This window comes from Narcine bancroftii, chromosome 4, assembly GCF_036971445.1.
Source record: "Narcine bancroftii isolate sNarBan1 chromosome 4, sNarBan1.hap1, whole genome shotgun sequence".
NCBI lineage: Eukaryota > Metazoa > Chordata > Chondrichthyes > Torpediniformes > Narcinidae > Narcine > Narcine bancroftii.
Genome location: NC_091472.1, coordinates 176,506,821 through 176,522,059, shown reverse-complemented (window position 1 = coordinate 176,522,059; position 15,239 = coordinate 176,506,821). Strand labels below are relative to the sequence as shown.

The 15,239-nt window shown below is 37.1% G+C and overlaps 1 protein-coding gene across 7 annotated transcripts in view; it reads right to left on the bottom strand.

Moving 5' to 3' along the window:
• Positions 1–1,707: 1,707 nt before the first annotated feature.
• Positions 1,708–15,239, bottom strand: part of taok3a (TAO kinase 3a) — a 119,203-nt gene continuing 105,671 nt past the window's right edge. For all 7 annotated transcript variants that reach the window (XM_069933125.1, XM_069933126.1, XM_069933129.1 and 4 more), the window contains 6 exons: positions 14,318–14,446; positions 13,457–13,660; positions 10,095–10,334; positions 5,721–5,933; positions 3,485–3,667; positions 1,708–2,771 (listed from right to left, as the gene is read on the bottom strand). In XM_069933125.1, the coding sequence (XP_069789226.1) occupies positions 2,610–2,771; positions 3,485–3,667; positions 5,721–5,933; positions 10,095–10,334; positions 13,457–13,660; positions 14,318–14,446 (1,131 nt within the window). In that variant the 3' untranslated portion in view covers positions 1,708–2,609. The remainder of the gene's footprint in view (positions 2,772–3,484; positions 3,668–5,720; positions 5,934–10,094; positions 10,335–13,456; positions 13,661–14,317; positions 14,447–15,239) is intronic.

Here is a 15,239-nt window from a genome sequence, read left to right as displayed (position 1 = left end):
AGCTGGTAAGGACAGTGGACCAAAGGCCCTTTTGTGGTGTGACTACAAATCACTTAACTTTGCTTTGGGAATATAATCAGTGCTCCAACATTACCACTTGGTTTAATCCTGGAGATCACTACCTTGCAAGAATTGTGTGAGCACTTTCATTACACGGTCTGGTGCTGTTCAAGAAGATAATTCACCACCATCTTTTTGAGGACAATTAGGAATGGACGATAAATGCTGACCTCAGTTATGCCAGAAAATGAAATAATTGTGCCACAGATTAGAAAGGCTATACATTCTTTTTTTTTTAAAAAAAAAAGCAAACCAAACATCAGCACTTAAAAGTGGGAGGATAGAATTGGGAAGTAATATTAAGGCTACTTTGGCTGTAACACTAATATAGAGGCAGAAATGATTTATGATTAACAGGAACATGAGGGTATACATTTCAGAAAAGAATGAATTCAGTTTCTCAAGGCTAAATATGGGCCATAAAAATGATGAGAGATTTTAAATCGTGGATTCAGAATGTTTCCACTGGTGGGGTTAAGCATAACTGGAAGCCATTAATAAGAGATGGTCAGCAAGAGATCCAAGAGGGAATTCAGAAGAAACTTTTTTTTAAACAAAGAATGAGGAACATTCTGCCACAGGAAATGAGGTGAATAGCACCGATTTATTAAGGAGGAGGCTGGAGATGAGTGAGTGAAGTGAAGGGCTTCTCACAATACTAACATTTACTTTAATATTTTTGCGATGGGCAGATGCTGGCGATAATTTTTCTGGAAAGAACTAACAAATTTAACAACAATTCTCCTTTTCCATAATCCATGGCTTTCTGATCCAGTGAACTGAATATTAAATTGATGATTACCAACATTTTTGTGATCTCCCACTTGAACAGAAGCAGCTCTCCAATGATCAAAAACTTATTTCTGGTTAAATGCAAATCGCGATTAAATAATTTTTTAATTCTTGTAATTGTGTTATTTTTGAAGATGGTAGAGGAAAAGATACAGTTTAGTTGGTTACAGTGTGATCATGGCTAGGGTTGTGAAACAAAATGTTCCTCTCATAGGAATGAAAAGCCACCAAGGCTGGTAATGCATACTTTTCAGTGCGGCCTAAAAGACTTCATAATTTAACTTCAATTTTGCACAGTCTAAAGTTCAACTTGCAAGTTTTGAAAAATTCTCGCATCCAACAGAAACTAGATCAAGACTGGTCACACCAATTAAAGCTGCAAAAATTACACCTTTATTTCAGGAAAGGCCATTAAAATGTTTTCCAATTTAAACCACTCAATTTTAGCCACCATGCACAATTAGAAGAAAGGGGACCCAGAACGAATCAATAGGTACCAAGATGCCGATCCAGATATTCTTACAATAATCATTTTTCCCCTCTGGAACAGTGACATCAACATGGGTGCTGGATACTTCAATAATACAAGAACAGAAACTTCCTTCCCGTAATCTAGGTTAGGTAAGTATCTGAATGGCCACACAATCTTCAAGACACATAACACCGCAAAACTATCCCAAATCTGAGCAACACCGATGTGCTTGATTAAAATTTAGACATTTCAAATATTTTGTTAACAGTCATAATTAGGCCACAAACGGATTCCCATTCAACATTTCCACGAGAATAGAAGCTGAAAAGAAAAAAAAATGATTGCAGATTTTAGGACAACTGGCTAAAATAAAACACAACATATTGTGGTGAGAACTTTTATTTACAAATAGGATTAAAAGCTTTTGCCTTGACAATCATGCTATTTTACCTGAAAAATTGGGGAGCATGCAATAGTAAAGCATCTTACTCGTTTTTTTTGTAAGAAAATACACAGCTTGTAGTATGAGTAAGCGACATTTATGATTTGGTATTTATGATTTAGATGGAAAATTCCATTAGAAGATCCCACTGAAAACCAGATTTACCTCCATACTCTGAACAAAAAATATTAAAAAATTAATTTGAGGAACATTAAAATACTTTATGAAAATAAGTAAAAGCTCTTTTGATTTCCATCTATACAATATGTGTGATAGTGCCTTGGCCCTATTGTGCTACTTGGGTCCCAGGATTCACATACAGTATGCACATCTTCCGCCACAGCAGAAAATGATTTATTTATATATATATATTTATATAACACTGGGTCAGGATACCCTTGCCAGTATGTTTTAAAACTCTCATATATTTCCCAGAAGCACTTTGTATGATCAACATGTACATCAAATTTTTTGTATCAAATTATTCAATCTTAATAAAATTTCCTGATGAATAAATACCAAAAGAAAGCTAGCAGCGAGTAAGATAAGGCTGCAGATAATAACATTTGTCTTTCTGCACAGATTTACAAATTATTTTTAATGCATGATAAGCAATATACATCCTGCTTTCCAATTTCACAAAAAGTATGATTGCACATATATCAATACTGTGTCATTTTAAAAGGTGACCAACAAATGGCCTGTGTTCTTTTTAACATTAACAATCGGGCCCTGATTATAAGGAAATTTAAGGACTGTACAGGCACTAGTCCAGAGGTGATGTCTGCCCTCAGTAAGTGAGCCCACGATTAAGATACCTGGGCAAGATTATGGCATAGTTTTTCATCTATAGTCTTCCTTCGGATAGTCCAGCGTAACCAGATTTCCAAACCCAAGCCTGAGGGTTTCGATATCAAAGTTTTCAATTTCCCGCTCCCGTCTTTCCAATAAACTCCGTATTCTCTCAGTCCGCTCTTTCTGAAGTGCAGCAAGTTCCTCTTCAATCTTTAAATAATAAACAACTATTATAAACACTGATATTCTGCATTCTTCTTAATGCAGCAATGAACTTTTCAGAATCCAAATGTAATACATTTTTCTGTTGTCTTCCCCTTGTGGTTCCAAGTGACCATTATTCACATAATAGTTCAGTTAATGTGGACATATAATTACACAGCATCCTGAACATATCACTCGAAATCTCTGGCAAACTTTTGTCCACTGAGAATCTAATTGATCTTGCAGTGGTGCTCAGTTCAAAAATAGGATTCCAATTTTACTTTGCAAGATTTAACAGATAAAAATTATTCCACCCTTGTGAGGTGGACTGTATAGTCAGTGCCCTGCCAAGTCACAGGCATTGGGGAATTGGAACAGAGGCTGCTTGGAGACCAGGCACCTGGGTACAGGGAAGCAGCTATATTGAAGGGGGCAGTGTAATCTTTGAACACGTCATCTCTGAAGAGATCTGCTTTCTCTTTCCCCCCCCTTCTATTTTTTGTTGTTGCAAAATAGCACCAGAATGTGAGAAATGGTGACGTTTTTTGCTAGCCTTTGAATGGGATGCAAAAGAAAACTTTTGCTAGCCCTTTGAATGGGATGCAAAAGAAAACTTTTCATCGCATCTCTGTTAGCGTAACAAATACAAATGTAATCTACTAAAGAAATTGGTCGAGCATATACAACTGTAGATTGAAAACAATTGCGATTGGACTGACCTTTTGTTCAAGACGTGCTCTGCGCAATGACACCAGTTGCTCTAGTTTCTGAAGCTCTCGCCCATGTTGTGCTTCAGTTTGCATCTTAATTTTACTCTGGTAGGCATTGAGCAGCTCCATTTCCTGCTGAAGTTGATGTTTCAGGGCTTGGCACTCTGCTTCCTGAGCCTCATCCAGTCGCAGCTGTTTACATATATATATAAAAAAAAGATCAACCATTGCATTCCTCCATAAATTTCTTCAAGGCCAATTTGATCTCTATCTCACCACAGTAGATCAGATTTCCAGGGGAGTGAGGAGTGAGAATCTGGAAGCCGCTTTATGTAAGAGAGAATTTAGACTAATAGAGTAAGACAGGCCAAGGAGCTCATTAATCTATCTTGAGTTAATGCTGAGGGCACTACAATAATAACCATATAGGAACTGACTCAGTGATTTCAGAGAATCTCAAGGATTAGATACAGGTGGCAGCCATTTAACCCAGAGTCTATGTTGCCGAGAGCCATACAGCTCATCCACTTCTCTGCCTTCTCCCTAGATTGCTATTCAATACTTTTTTAAATTACTTTTAAGCATTTATCCATCCATTTCTTTCTCTGAGTAGAACATTCTAAATTCTAACACATTGCACAAAAAAAACCTTGCCTCCTTTTCATTCTATACCATTGTTCTCAACCCTTCTTCTGCAGGAAAATGTTTCTCTTTACTGCCTGCATAGCCTCACGATTTTAAATTCTTCGTTTAGATCTTGTCTCAATCAGTCCCCATCTTCACAGTTTGTTCATGGAACAAAAATCCACCTTTATTGAAAAATTCAGTAAATCTCTCCCATACATCCTCTCAGGAATTCAACTTATTTTGTAATGTGTGGTGCTTCGAACCAGACAAAGTATTCCGCATCAAAGCTCTGGTATTCTGTGACTTCATTTACAGAGAACGGCATCACAAATTATATTTTAAACTGTTTTCTTGACATACCCTGCCAACAAATTATATCCCAGATCTGTTCCTGTGCCTTTTGAGAACTGTCCCCTGTATCCTATGTAACTTGTTGCACTTTACTGCTTTAAATTTCATCGACCCTATGACTACCTATTCTCTCAGCCCATCTACAGTATGTTCCCTTGAAGTCTACTACCATGTTTATTGCACTTCTGTGCTTTCTGTCATGAACAAATTTATAAATTGTGCCCTAGACATCCAAATCCATATACACAATTTACCGACCCCTGATAAACAGCACGACGCACAGTTGAATTCTTGAGAGGATGTATGGGAGAGATTTACTGAATTTTTCAATAAAGGTGGATTTTTGTTCCATGAACAAACTATGAAGATGGGGACTGGTTGAGACAAGATCTAAACGAAGAATTTAAAATCATGAGGCTATGCAGGAGGTAAAGAGAAACATTTTAATGCAGAAGAAGGGTTGAGAACAAGGGTAGAGAATGAAAAGGAGGCAAGGTTTTTTTTGTGCAATGTGTTAGAATTTAGAATGTTCCACTCAGAGAAAGAGATGGATGGATAACCATTTGCAACCATGGTGTTTCTTGTCACTGAGCTAATTTTATCTCCGCACTGCTTTGCCCTCATATTCTATGGACATCATCGTTGATTGACCTCTTATGTGGCACTTTAGCACATTTCCCTTTCACAAATCAATATTGACGTTTACTAACCAATCCATGATTATATAAATGAAAAGCTACCCCCATCAAGAAGGTCAAATTGGCTTACATTTGTTTGGGTTGTCCATGCTACCTCCATGGAGAAGTGAACAACATTTGTACATTCCTTGTCCACAAGCATGCCTCTAGGTCTACAGATTTTTGGAAGATTATTCTTCATAACTCCACTAATTCCACCATCACTTCCCTCAGCCACCCAACCTGCATTCAATGTATGCCTGGTGACTTGTTTAAGTAAGTTGCATCAGTATTAAATAAAACCTTAAATATTTTAGCATAAATCAAAAAGATTGAAAATAGCTTTTCCTTAAACATACAAAGGTAAATCATAGCACAAATAAGTATTTATAATTAGTCCGTCTGCTGTCATTGAGTGATGGCCAACAATGGATAAGAACTTTCTAGAAGTTAAGACGATGACCACTGCAGACTTGAAGGCTCTTTATTTTCTAATTGTGAAGTAACTTAACCAAAATATCACAGGATATAGTATTGAATGTTAAAAGCATTTACAAATAAAGGATGTTTACTAAAAATGGAACACGTACTGCCTGTGAAGCCATCATCTCATTGATACTTTGTTCATACTGCTCTGCCAGGATGGCCAGTTTCCGCGTCTGCTCCTCTTTAAGTGCTTTTAGGACCATCTTGTGGTCACTTTTTGGAGTTACCTCCAGCTGGTGGTTCCTCAGTGCTTTGTACTGCTTTGTTTGAACTTTACAAGTGTCTTGGAATTGCTTTTTTATCTGCAACTCCATCGCCTGTGCAGAATCACAAGGGAAGACCATGTTAGGCTGTGCAAGAGTAGGAAAGTGTTTTGAAGGAATTACTTGTGGTATACAGTACATGACAATCTGCTGAAGCAAATTCCTGCGTATGGAGTGAAAACTATTTTCATTAACAATATACTCAAAATATAGTCATCGTAAGAGATAAAGAATGATCTGAAAGTAAAATTTGGGCCAAAAATCCTACATATTGAAGAGGGTTCAGAGGAGGTTCACAAAGATGATTCTAGGAATGAAAGGGTTATCACCTAAGGAATGTTTGACAGTTCTTGGCCTGCACTTGTTGGAATTTAGGAGAATGAGGGGGAGGGGTGGGGGGGGAGAAATATCATTGTTCATGCCTTTCAACATTTGAAAAGTTTCAGAGTACATGCAGAAAGGCTGTTTCTCATGGTGGAAGAGTGACAAGAAGGCACAACTTCAGGATTGAAGAACATGATTACAACGGATAAAAGGAGGAATTTCTTCAGCCAGAGGGTGGTAAATCTGTGAAATTTGTTGCCACAAGCAGTTGTGAAGGCCAGGTTATTGGGTTTAAGGCAGAGATTCTTGATTAGCCAGGGCATCAAAGGTTATGGGGAGAAAGACAGTCAGTAGGGCTGAGTGGGAAAATGGATCAACTCATGATTAAATGGCATGGGAGACTCAATGAGCTGTACAGTCTATTTCTGCTCCTGTATCTTATAGTATTAAACAAAAAAAGGTACCAGAAAAGTCTGCAAGTTAGTCAGCACAGGAGAAGAGAAAAAGTTAATATCACAGGATGGAAATCTGTCATCAGTACTGTCCAGTTCTGACAAAAAAGATCATCAACCGGTAGCATTAACTCAGTTTCTCCTTTTTTCACTGTTACTGCCTGACTTGCAGGATATTTCCAGAGTTTGATTATTTTAGACTTGACAAAAACAATGGTGTACATTCAACAATTTCAGCCCTGTTTTTTTTTCTTCTCTTTCCTCATTCATTTTCCGATAGAGGTACAACCTTAATTGATAGACTGATGAATTATCAACAGGTCAAAGAGAAATGCACTATTTACCAAATATTATACAAAGTATACTAGAATCTCCTCTTTTACAGAATGTGGTTGCAAGGTTTTAGTCAGGATTTAGATCAACTTCCCAGAGAATTATCAGAAAAACTGAATGTACAATGAGTGGAAAGCAAAACAATTAAATAGCCAGTTATAATGGCATTAATGCTGGTATCGGCATCACCTGTTAGAAACAAGTCACTTACAAGGGATTTTATGGAATCATATTGATTAAATTTGATTCTTTCTGCACATTGCCAAATAATTCAGAACTTTCATCTAAAAGTCAATGCCACAGAATTGCTATTCACCTCACTAAAACTGGGTGGCACTATTAGCACAGAGCTATTACCGCGCCAGAGACCCAGGTTCAAACCTGGCACTGTCTGTAAAGAGTTTGTACGTTCTCCCTATGGCAGCTTGGGTTTCTTCCAGTTTCCTCCTACCCTCCAAACACATGGAGTTTGTAGGTTAATTAGTGAATTTGGGTATCAAAGGCTCATGGGCCATAATGGCCCATTATCTTGCTGTATCTCTCACTTAAATGAAAAGCTCTTGTATGATTCTGAACTAATGAATGAGATTCCTCATTCATTTTGTCTGAACCTGATGATTACATATTTCCAATGACGCTAGATTTGTCCGTCATAAGTACTGTGAAGATTTACACTCTTTGCAGATTGAAAACTACAATGTCCTTTAAAAAAAGGGATGGGAGAAAAATAATACAAAATAAAAAGATATAGACCAATTGGCTTAAAACTTCCTTGGGAAAATGGTGCGATTCATAATTAAGAAAGCCATTGCAGCTCACCTGGGCAATCATAACACAATTTGGCAGGGTCACAAGTAATTCCTTCAAAATTTACACATTAGATTCAATGATTGACCCATTCTGTAGTTTAGAATTAGCTAACAGAAAATAATCACAATAAATTATTTTACCGTGCCAAGCAATAACTAGGGAAGCTGCAGAAATCAGTGCTGGCTTTGTATACAATTTTTCAATGACTGTTTTAATGACTGGATGGTATAAAAAGTGCAAGATGCGAAATGAACAAAGACAAAAATCTGCCCAGTGTATCTATAGAGAAAATGCAATCTTGTTTTATAGATCAGATGAGAGAAGGTAATTTAGAGGACGATCTGACTACAATTAACATTAATTAGCAATATTTTAATTAATTAGGGAAAACGAACTTTGAATTTTGCAGCATTTTAGGACAGAGCAGAAAAAGTCAAGACAATTGAGTATGAAGCAACTCAGCAGTGTCCAAACTTGGCACCTAGGTTGATACCAACTTGTTTTGACTGTGATCTCTTGGCTTTAATAGTTAGAGTACCACCAAGTAGAATATTGTATCTCTTTAGAGGCCAATTAAGAATTAAACATTGCCAAAGGCTTGGAATTATACAGCCCTGACTGGGTAAGAGTGGCAAGTGGCAAAATTTCCTCCTTCTGCTGTAAAATATTAGGGAACCAGATGCAGTCCAATAGTTTAGTGGAATACCAGATTTTAAGTTCCACAACTGCCAAGTTAGAATTTGAATTTTGGGTTTGAATTCCTAGTCTTTACTATAATTATACTGAACTTGGAACACATTATGAAAACAAGGCTCAATTATTCGTGTCATGTTCAAAGATGCATGTATATTTAACTCCAGGGTGTCTCATTTCCTATACCATTTTTAAAGTGCAACTGTCTAAATTGCCTTTCCAAACACTTCCTGGAAAAATGCAGTACTTTTCACTTAAAAATAAAAAATTATTGACCATTTTCACAGGCTATACCTTCCTACGTTGGATTCTATCTGTCATGTTTTGCATATCTGGGTTATGAGATTTCTGCAAACAATGAAATAATATTCCATAGAATCAAATCCAGATTATGAATGCACATCAATAAGAGCTTCAGTTCAAGCACTGGGGGAATGCATCCTTAATGGCATCCCAAAAGTTTGTGTTAAGAGTCTAAATAAACTTGTAGTAGATTTAACCCAACTGATCTTAACTGCAACTAATTTAGGGCTCTGGTTATGGACGAATAATCCCATTACCACGCAACCAACACAGTAAGAATCATCATCCTGAAAAAAATAATGATCGTGAAACAGCTCTGAAGAAATATGAGTAAAGCTTCTTGGTCTTTAGAGCCTTTTCTGCCATTCCCTGAGAATCCAAAAAAAGGTACCAGTCTCTTAAATGTACACAATGAAACTGTTCAGGACTTTGACTCCAAAGATTGACATCCCTCAGAGTGCGGAAAATCGTTCAGACTTCAAAGCCCAATCATTTCTTTAACTTTGGATTGGGGACCCCATTCATAAGAAGCTTCCTCCCAGCATTATTAGGCCCTTTTAAAATATTTGATCTTCCTTGGGAATCACTTCTTATAGTTCAAAATTCTAAGGAATACTAGGCTAGCTCAAACAGTCTCTTTTCATTGGGCTAACCCAGTTCCTGTTTTTTCTCCAAACCTTTGTCGCTTCAAAGAGAAAGTGTTGCTAACTATGTGTGGTATCACTAAGATGTTATTAGTTTCATAAACTCCAGTTTAATCTCTTTTTATGGCAGGCTATTGGAACTTCTGCTGGCTTCAGACTTCTTTGCAGCACAGGATCCATCATTTTAAAGGTCTTTAACATAAGCTTATTCATGTCTGGGATGGTTTAACACCATTTCTAAATAGAAATGTTCGACAAAACTCGTTCCCAATGATTTCCTGCTAACTTCCACTGGAAATCCAAAAAAAAAAGGAAAAGAGATCTTGGCTACTAAGGATCAATTGATCCTTAACCTTTACTATAAAATCATAACATTTACACAAAATAGTATTTGCATCAGTTTGAGAATTTTTAGTTGGCAGCACAGTCATGGAGGAAAACGTAGTCTCTTGCAGATTTCTTAATACCAATATGCAGTAAAACCCCCAATATCTGGCACCTATGGGAATTGTTAGGTGTCGGATAATTGAATTTTCCGGTTGCTTGTTGCATGATTGGCAAGTTTAAACCGTTTACTTTCCTTGATTTTTTTGTTTGCCGGTTGCTTGAATTCCAGATAAAGGGATTTTACTGTTATTAGAAGTTCCATCCCATACCTTCAGACTCTTTGGCTGTTGTCGGAGTTCCAGGACATGTTTTCTGTGTAATTCCCGCTCTCGGCGTGTATTATACTCAGTTTGATTCTCAAGCTCAGTCTGATGCTGCAAGCGGATTAGATCAATCCTTAATTTCTGCAACATGTTAAGTTGTCGGAACTCTAGTTCTTGTGTAGACTCATCATGTCGAATTAACATGGCATGTTCCATCTCCTTTTGTGTCTGCTTCTTGTTCACTTCCTACAAGGTACAGGGAGACATGAAATATTTATATTATCCAATAAATTCAGCAACAGGACAATGTTCTGAAACAACTGGCACAATCTCATATTTTGTCAGCAAAGTAAATCTACTATTTTCTTTAAAAAAATCTACTCAAAAGTTTAAAAAAAAACAGGTGTAACTCATCGAAAATAAAATGTGAAAATGCTGGAAAAATACTCAACAGTTTATTTGGGAGCTACAAGCAAGGAAAGTCAGGCAACATTCATGGTGAATGAACCACAGCTTACAATCCGGCTCAAGATTCCTTTACTCTATTGTCATGTAATAGTACAGTACATATAATATTACACAAAACTGTCTTCTTTTTGCTTGCCCCAAGGCAAACAAAGAATCGCCATTAGTATCGCCTGGCTCTTACAGTAAGAGCTGATGACTTCTCATTGAAACTAGGAAAAATTAGAAAGCAAGCTTCAAAGAAAGGGTGGAAAGGGGCGACACGGTTGACGACGTGGTTAGCGCAACACCTTTACAGCACCAGCGATCGGGACCTGGGTTCGAATCCCGCACTGTCTGTAAGGAGTTTGTGTGTTCTCCAAGTGTCTACGTGGGTTTTGTCCAGAGGCTCTGGTTTCCTCCCACCATTCAAAACGTACTGGAGGGTTGATGGTTAATTGGGCGGCATGGACTCGTGGGCTGAAACGGCCAGTTACAGTGCTAAATGTCTATATTTAAATTTAAATCAAAATTTTAAAATTTAAAATGGAAATGTCTGCAATATGATAGTGAACGAGAGAATAAATAACAGATGATGTTGGTACCAAATGAAAGAAAGTGAAAGTACTGCAGATAATAGGAAATTGCTGGAAATTTTAAGAGAATGCTGGATGTATTCAGTAGGTTGGGCATTTTCATTGAAGAACAGAAAACTGAGTTAATGTTACAAATTAATAATCCCAAATCAGAATTGGACAGTTCTAACAAACTCTAAAGGACCATTGCACACCTAGATGGAGGACAAGATACTGCTCCTTCACCTGACAAAACTGTCAATGGAAGCTTTCATTTCATATTTCTAACAAATGCTGTGTTCTGCACCTCATAGTTCTAGCATTTTTATCTCTCTCTCTCTACCATCCACCTCAGAGAAAAAGAAAAGTTTAAGTGAAAATACTCTCAAGACTCATAAAATGTCAGCGCGTGGCAAGCTCCAGATTTCGTTGATACACACAAGGATTATCCAGACTGTTCTTAAAAGATACTCCAACAGCAAGTTATAATGTAGCTCTTGAGCATAATTCTCGCCCACTCTCTCAAATACCAATAGCTGATGATTAAAAAGGACTACCTTAATTTAGGTTGGTTTATGCCAATAATATTCCTTGCATATTATTTCACTGCTCTGGATTTAACTGGATACATATTTTGCAGTTAACCACATACATTAGGCACCTATTAGGATTGGTAGATGCAGATAAGTGATTTTGCCAATTGTTCGAGATTGCGTGTTCAATGATTGGCAAACTAACCACTAGGGGGCACTGATTTCAAACTTTTGTATTTATTTTCTGCAATTTCTCTTTGCTGGTAGCTTGACGCTGCCGGTCGCTTGAATTCCAGATAGTGTGGATTTTACTGTATCTCACAAATAAACTATAGAAATTATTAACTTAATCCAACTTTGATAAAATGGAAAAAGCAAACTTTATATCAAATTACTTCTTTGTAATAGACCTTAAACTGAAGTAAATTGCATTTTGTCTGTCAGCCAGATCTCAGTTGAGTGTGGAAAAATTAACACACAGCCCAAATCACTTTCCCCAAGAAGAATTTGATTCAAATGACAATTACTTATGGTATGTTGGGCTTTATAAATCAGGGCATTGAGTCTAGGAGCTGGGATGTTATTTAAAATTGTACAAAGCATTGGTGAGGCCAAACTTGGAGTATTGTGTACAATTTTGGAAAGGTATCAACAAATTGGAGAGGGTGCGGAGAAGATTGACTAGAATGTTGCTGGTGTTACAGGGTCTAAGTTAGAGGGAAAGGTTAAATAAGTTAGGTCTTTATTCTTTAGAGTGTAGAAGGTTGAGAGGGGATTTGACTGAGGTATTTAAGTTATTAGGAGTATAGGTAGAGTTGACATGGAGAGGCTTTTTCTGTTAAGAAAGGGGAAGATACAAACTGGAGGACAAGAGTGGAAAGTTAAGGGACAAAAGCTTAGAGGAAACATGAGGGGGACTTATTTATTCAGAGAGTGGTGGGTGTGTGGAACGAGCTTTTGGATGAAGTGGTGGAGGCAGGTTTTATATTAGCATTTAAGGAGACGTTGGATATGTATGTGAACGAGAAAGGAATGGAGGGTTACAGGTTAAGCGTAGGTCAGTAGGGTGAGGTGGGAGAATGTGTTTGGCATGAACTAGAAAGGCCAATTTGGCCTGTTTCTGTGCTGTAAATGTCATATGAAATGACCTGGAACATCTTGATGGTCTACTACTGGAAGGAAGATTAAAGGCCATGCTCACTTTCTGTTAAAGTTTGCAAGCTATCACTGATATTTAAAAAATTAAAATAATGAGAATAATTAGAGAAATGAATTAAAACTATTTTAAAATGATTAATAATATTAAGTTAAATATGGGGATTAAGCTTCCTAATTTCTAGGGAAGGAATTCACATGCCAATAATTAGGTCTTGTATTCTACTCCAGATTTGGTTGGATTAGGATCACAGATGAACCTTCTCCAGACTCTGCTGCTGGATTCAATGGCAGAATGGGGTGACAGATATCCTGGAAATTATTACTCAACTGGGATCTGTCACTCAGCACATTTTAAATTTGGTATGTGTACACAAATGTGGAACATGCCTGAAAAAGGATGAACAGTGGCTATATACAATCATTTAATTATTTTTAAATCTTGGGTTCATTAAAAAAGCTGCTTAGAACAGAGAATGAAACAAAAGATTTTCTTTCATGGAAGTATCGAACCAAACTTAAAAGATGTTAACGCAGCAAAGAGGAAGAGTAGAGAATATTTCTCGTTTTGCTACTTGGATCAACACTGACGCCACCATTTTAAAGTTATTAATGGGAAGAGTCACATTTGCACAAGTCCAAATTCTCCTCAAAATTTTACCTCCCGTAGATGCTCCTGCTCCAAATTGTGTCGCATAATCAATAACCTCCGCTTAAGTTCCCGACAATTTCGATCATACTGTAATCGTTGGCGCCCAAGAAGTTGTGATTCTTCTTCTGCCTGTGTGTGTTGAAGGTTTTCTTTGTGCCTGGACAATCGCTCTTGCTTTTCCTTCTTTGGCGTACTATGATCTTCATTCATCTCCTGGAGTAGAAATTAAGGAGGCCAAGAGAGTGCTTTAAAATGAACTGCTAAAATCAATATGTTTTATAAACACATGAAGACGATAATAAAAGAACTTATCAGAGACCAAAGAGACAATGCTTTAAGAAGCTGAAAATACGTAAAGTGATGAATGAATACAGTTATTCACGGAAAAGGGGAAAGACACAAAAACCAAGGGGAAAAGTGTTACAAAATGGAAATGGTGAACAAGAATAGAAGGGAACATATTAAGTGTTTCTGTGGAAATTCCCTCGCCCTGAATAAAAACCCACAGCACGGGCGGCAACAGCATTGCCAATTAGCAATCCTCTTCAGCCCCAGGGGGACTTGAAATACAACTGTTTTCAATATTGAAAATGAAGCTAACACAATAACCTACTTTTATACAGCCTGTGCACTAAATTTCTATCATTCTATCACTTGACTGAAAATTTAAAAAGTAATCCCACTGAACTATGCTAATTATGTCATTTTCAGGATGTCAGTTCTGAAAATATTTTACATCCAGCATTCTCACAGGTCTATTCATACAGATCAATAGATTTGCATTAAAATTTTTTTAATCCATTTTTGTTTTGAAATAACAATTTCCCTAGCCCAACACACATCAAAGCATTCTCTCCTCTTCATGCTTACCTCTTTAATTTTTTCCTTACAAAGTTTGTACTGGCGCCGCTGACTTTCTAAGAATGTGGTCAGTTCCTTTTTTTGTTGGGCTGCAATATGTTGCTGTGTTTTTTTCTCATCCTGTGCTGCTATCTTCATCTGAAAGAAGCAAAGTTGATATTCATCTGCAAAATCTAACAGTGAAACTGTGAAAGCCAAATCTTATTATGTCACACCATCATTAAATAAAGATCAAGTAATTTTTCCAGCACGCAAAGAAACTACAATATTTAGCTGAGATAAAATTAACCAAAAATTCAAACTTGCCTCACAATGCTCTAGAACTTGCCTGATAATTTGAGAAAATCTGTGGAAATGGGCAATTTTTTTTTGCCTACCACAGTTTACCTGGGCTAAGGTAATTATGCCACCCTCTCACCACAGAGTCAGAACAGCTGTTTTTAAATCCCACTTCAAAGAATTAAGAACAAAGACACCTGGGGTGACACTGCATGGCAGTATCGAGGCAATGCGATGTTGTTGGAGGTGATTTTTTTTAATGAGATGTAACATTATTTTTAAATCGGTGTACTATTGCAGCCTTTAGGTCAAATTTTAATGCCACTTTATGTGGGGGGGGGGGGTGGGCAACATGATAATGATCTAATAGAAGAATCATGTAGGCATTCTTTTGGGATATTCAATGAAGAGGTTTTGTAATAACAGGAAATTCTAAAGAAAGCTGGGAAGTGTCAAGAATACAAGATTTATATTCCTGAATATAAGCATGAATAGGAGAGAGTACTTTGGCATGGGTTGGGTGCGTTGGGCTGAGGAAATTGTTATTTCAAAACAAATCTGCAGAGTGGTAAACAAGGTTGGCGAGTTTTAGTTAAGTGTAACCCCCCATGGATAATATAGTGAAAACAAAGAAATCAAAGGAAGAATGGGA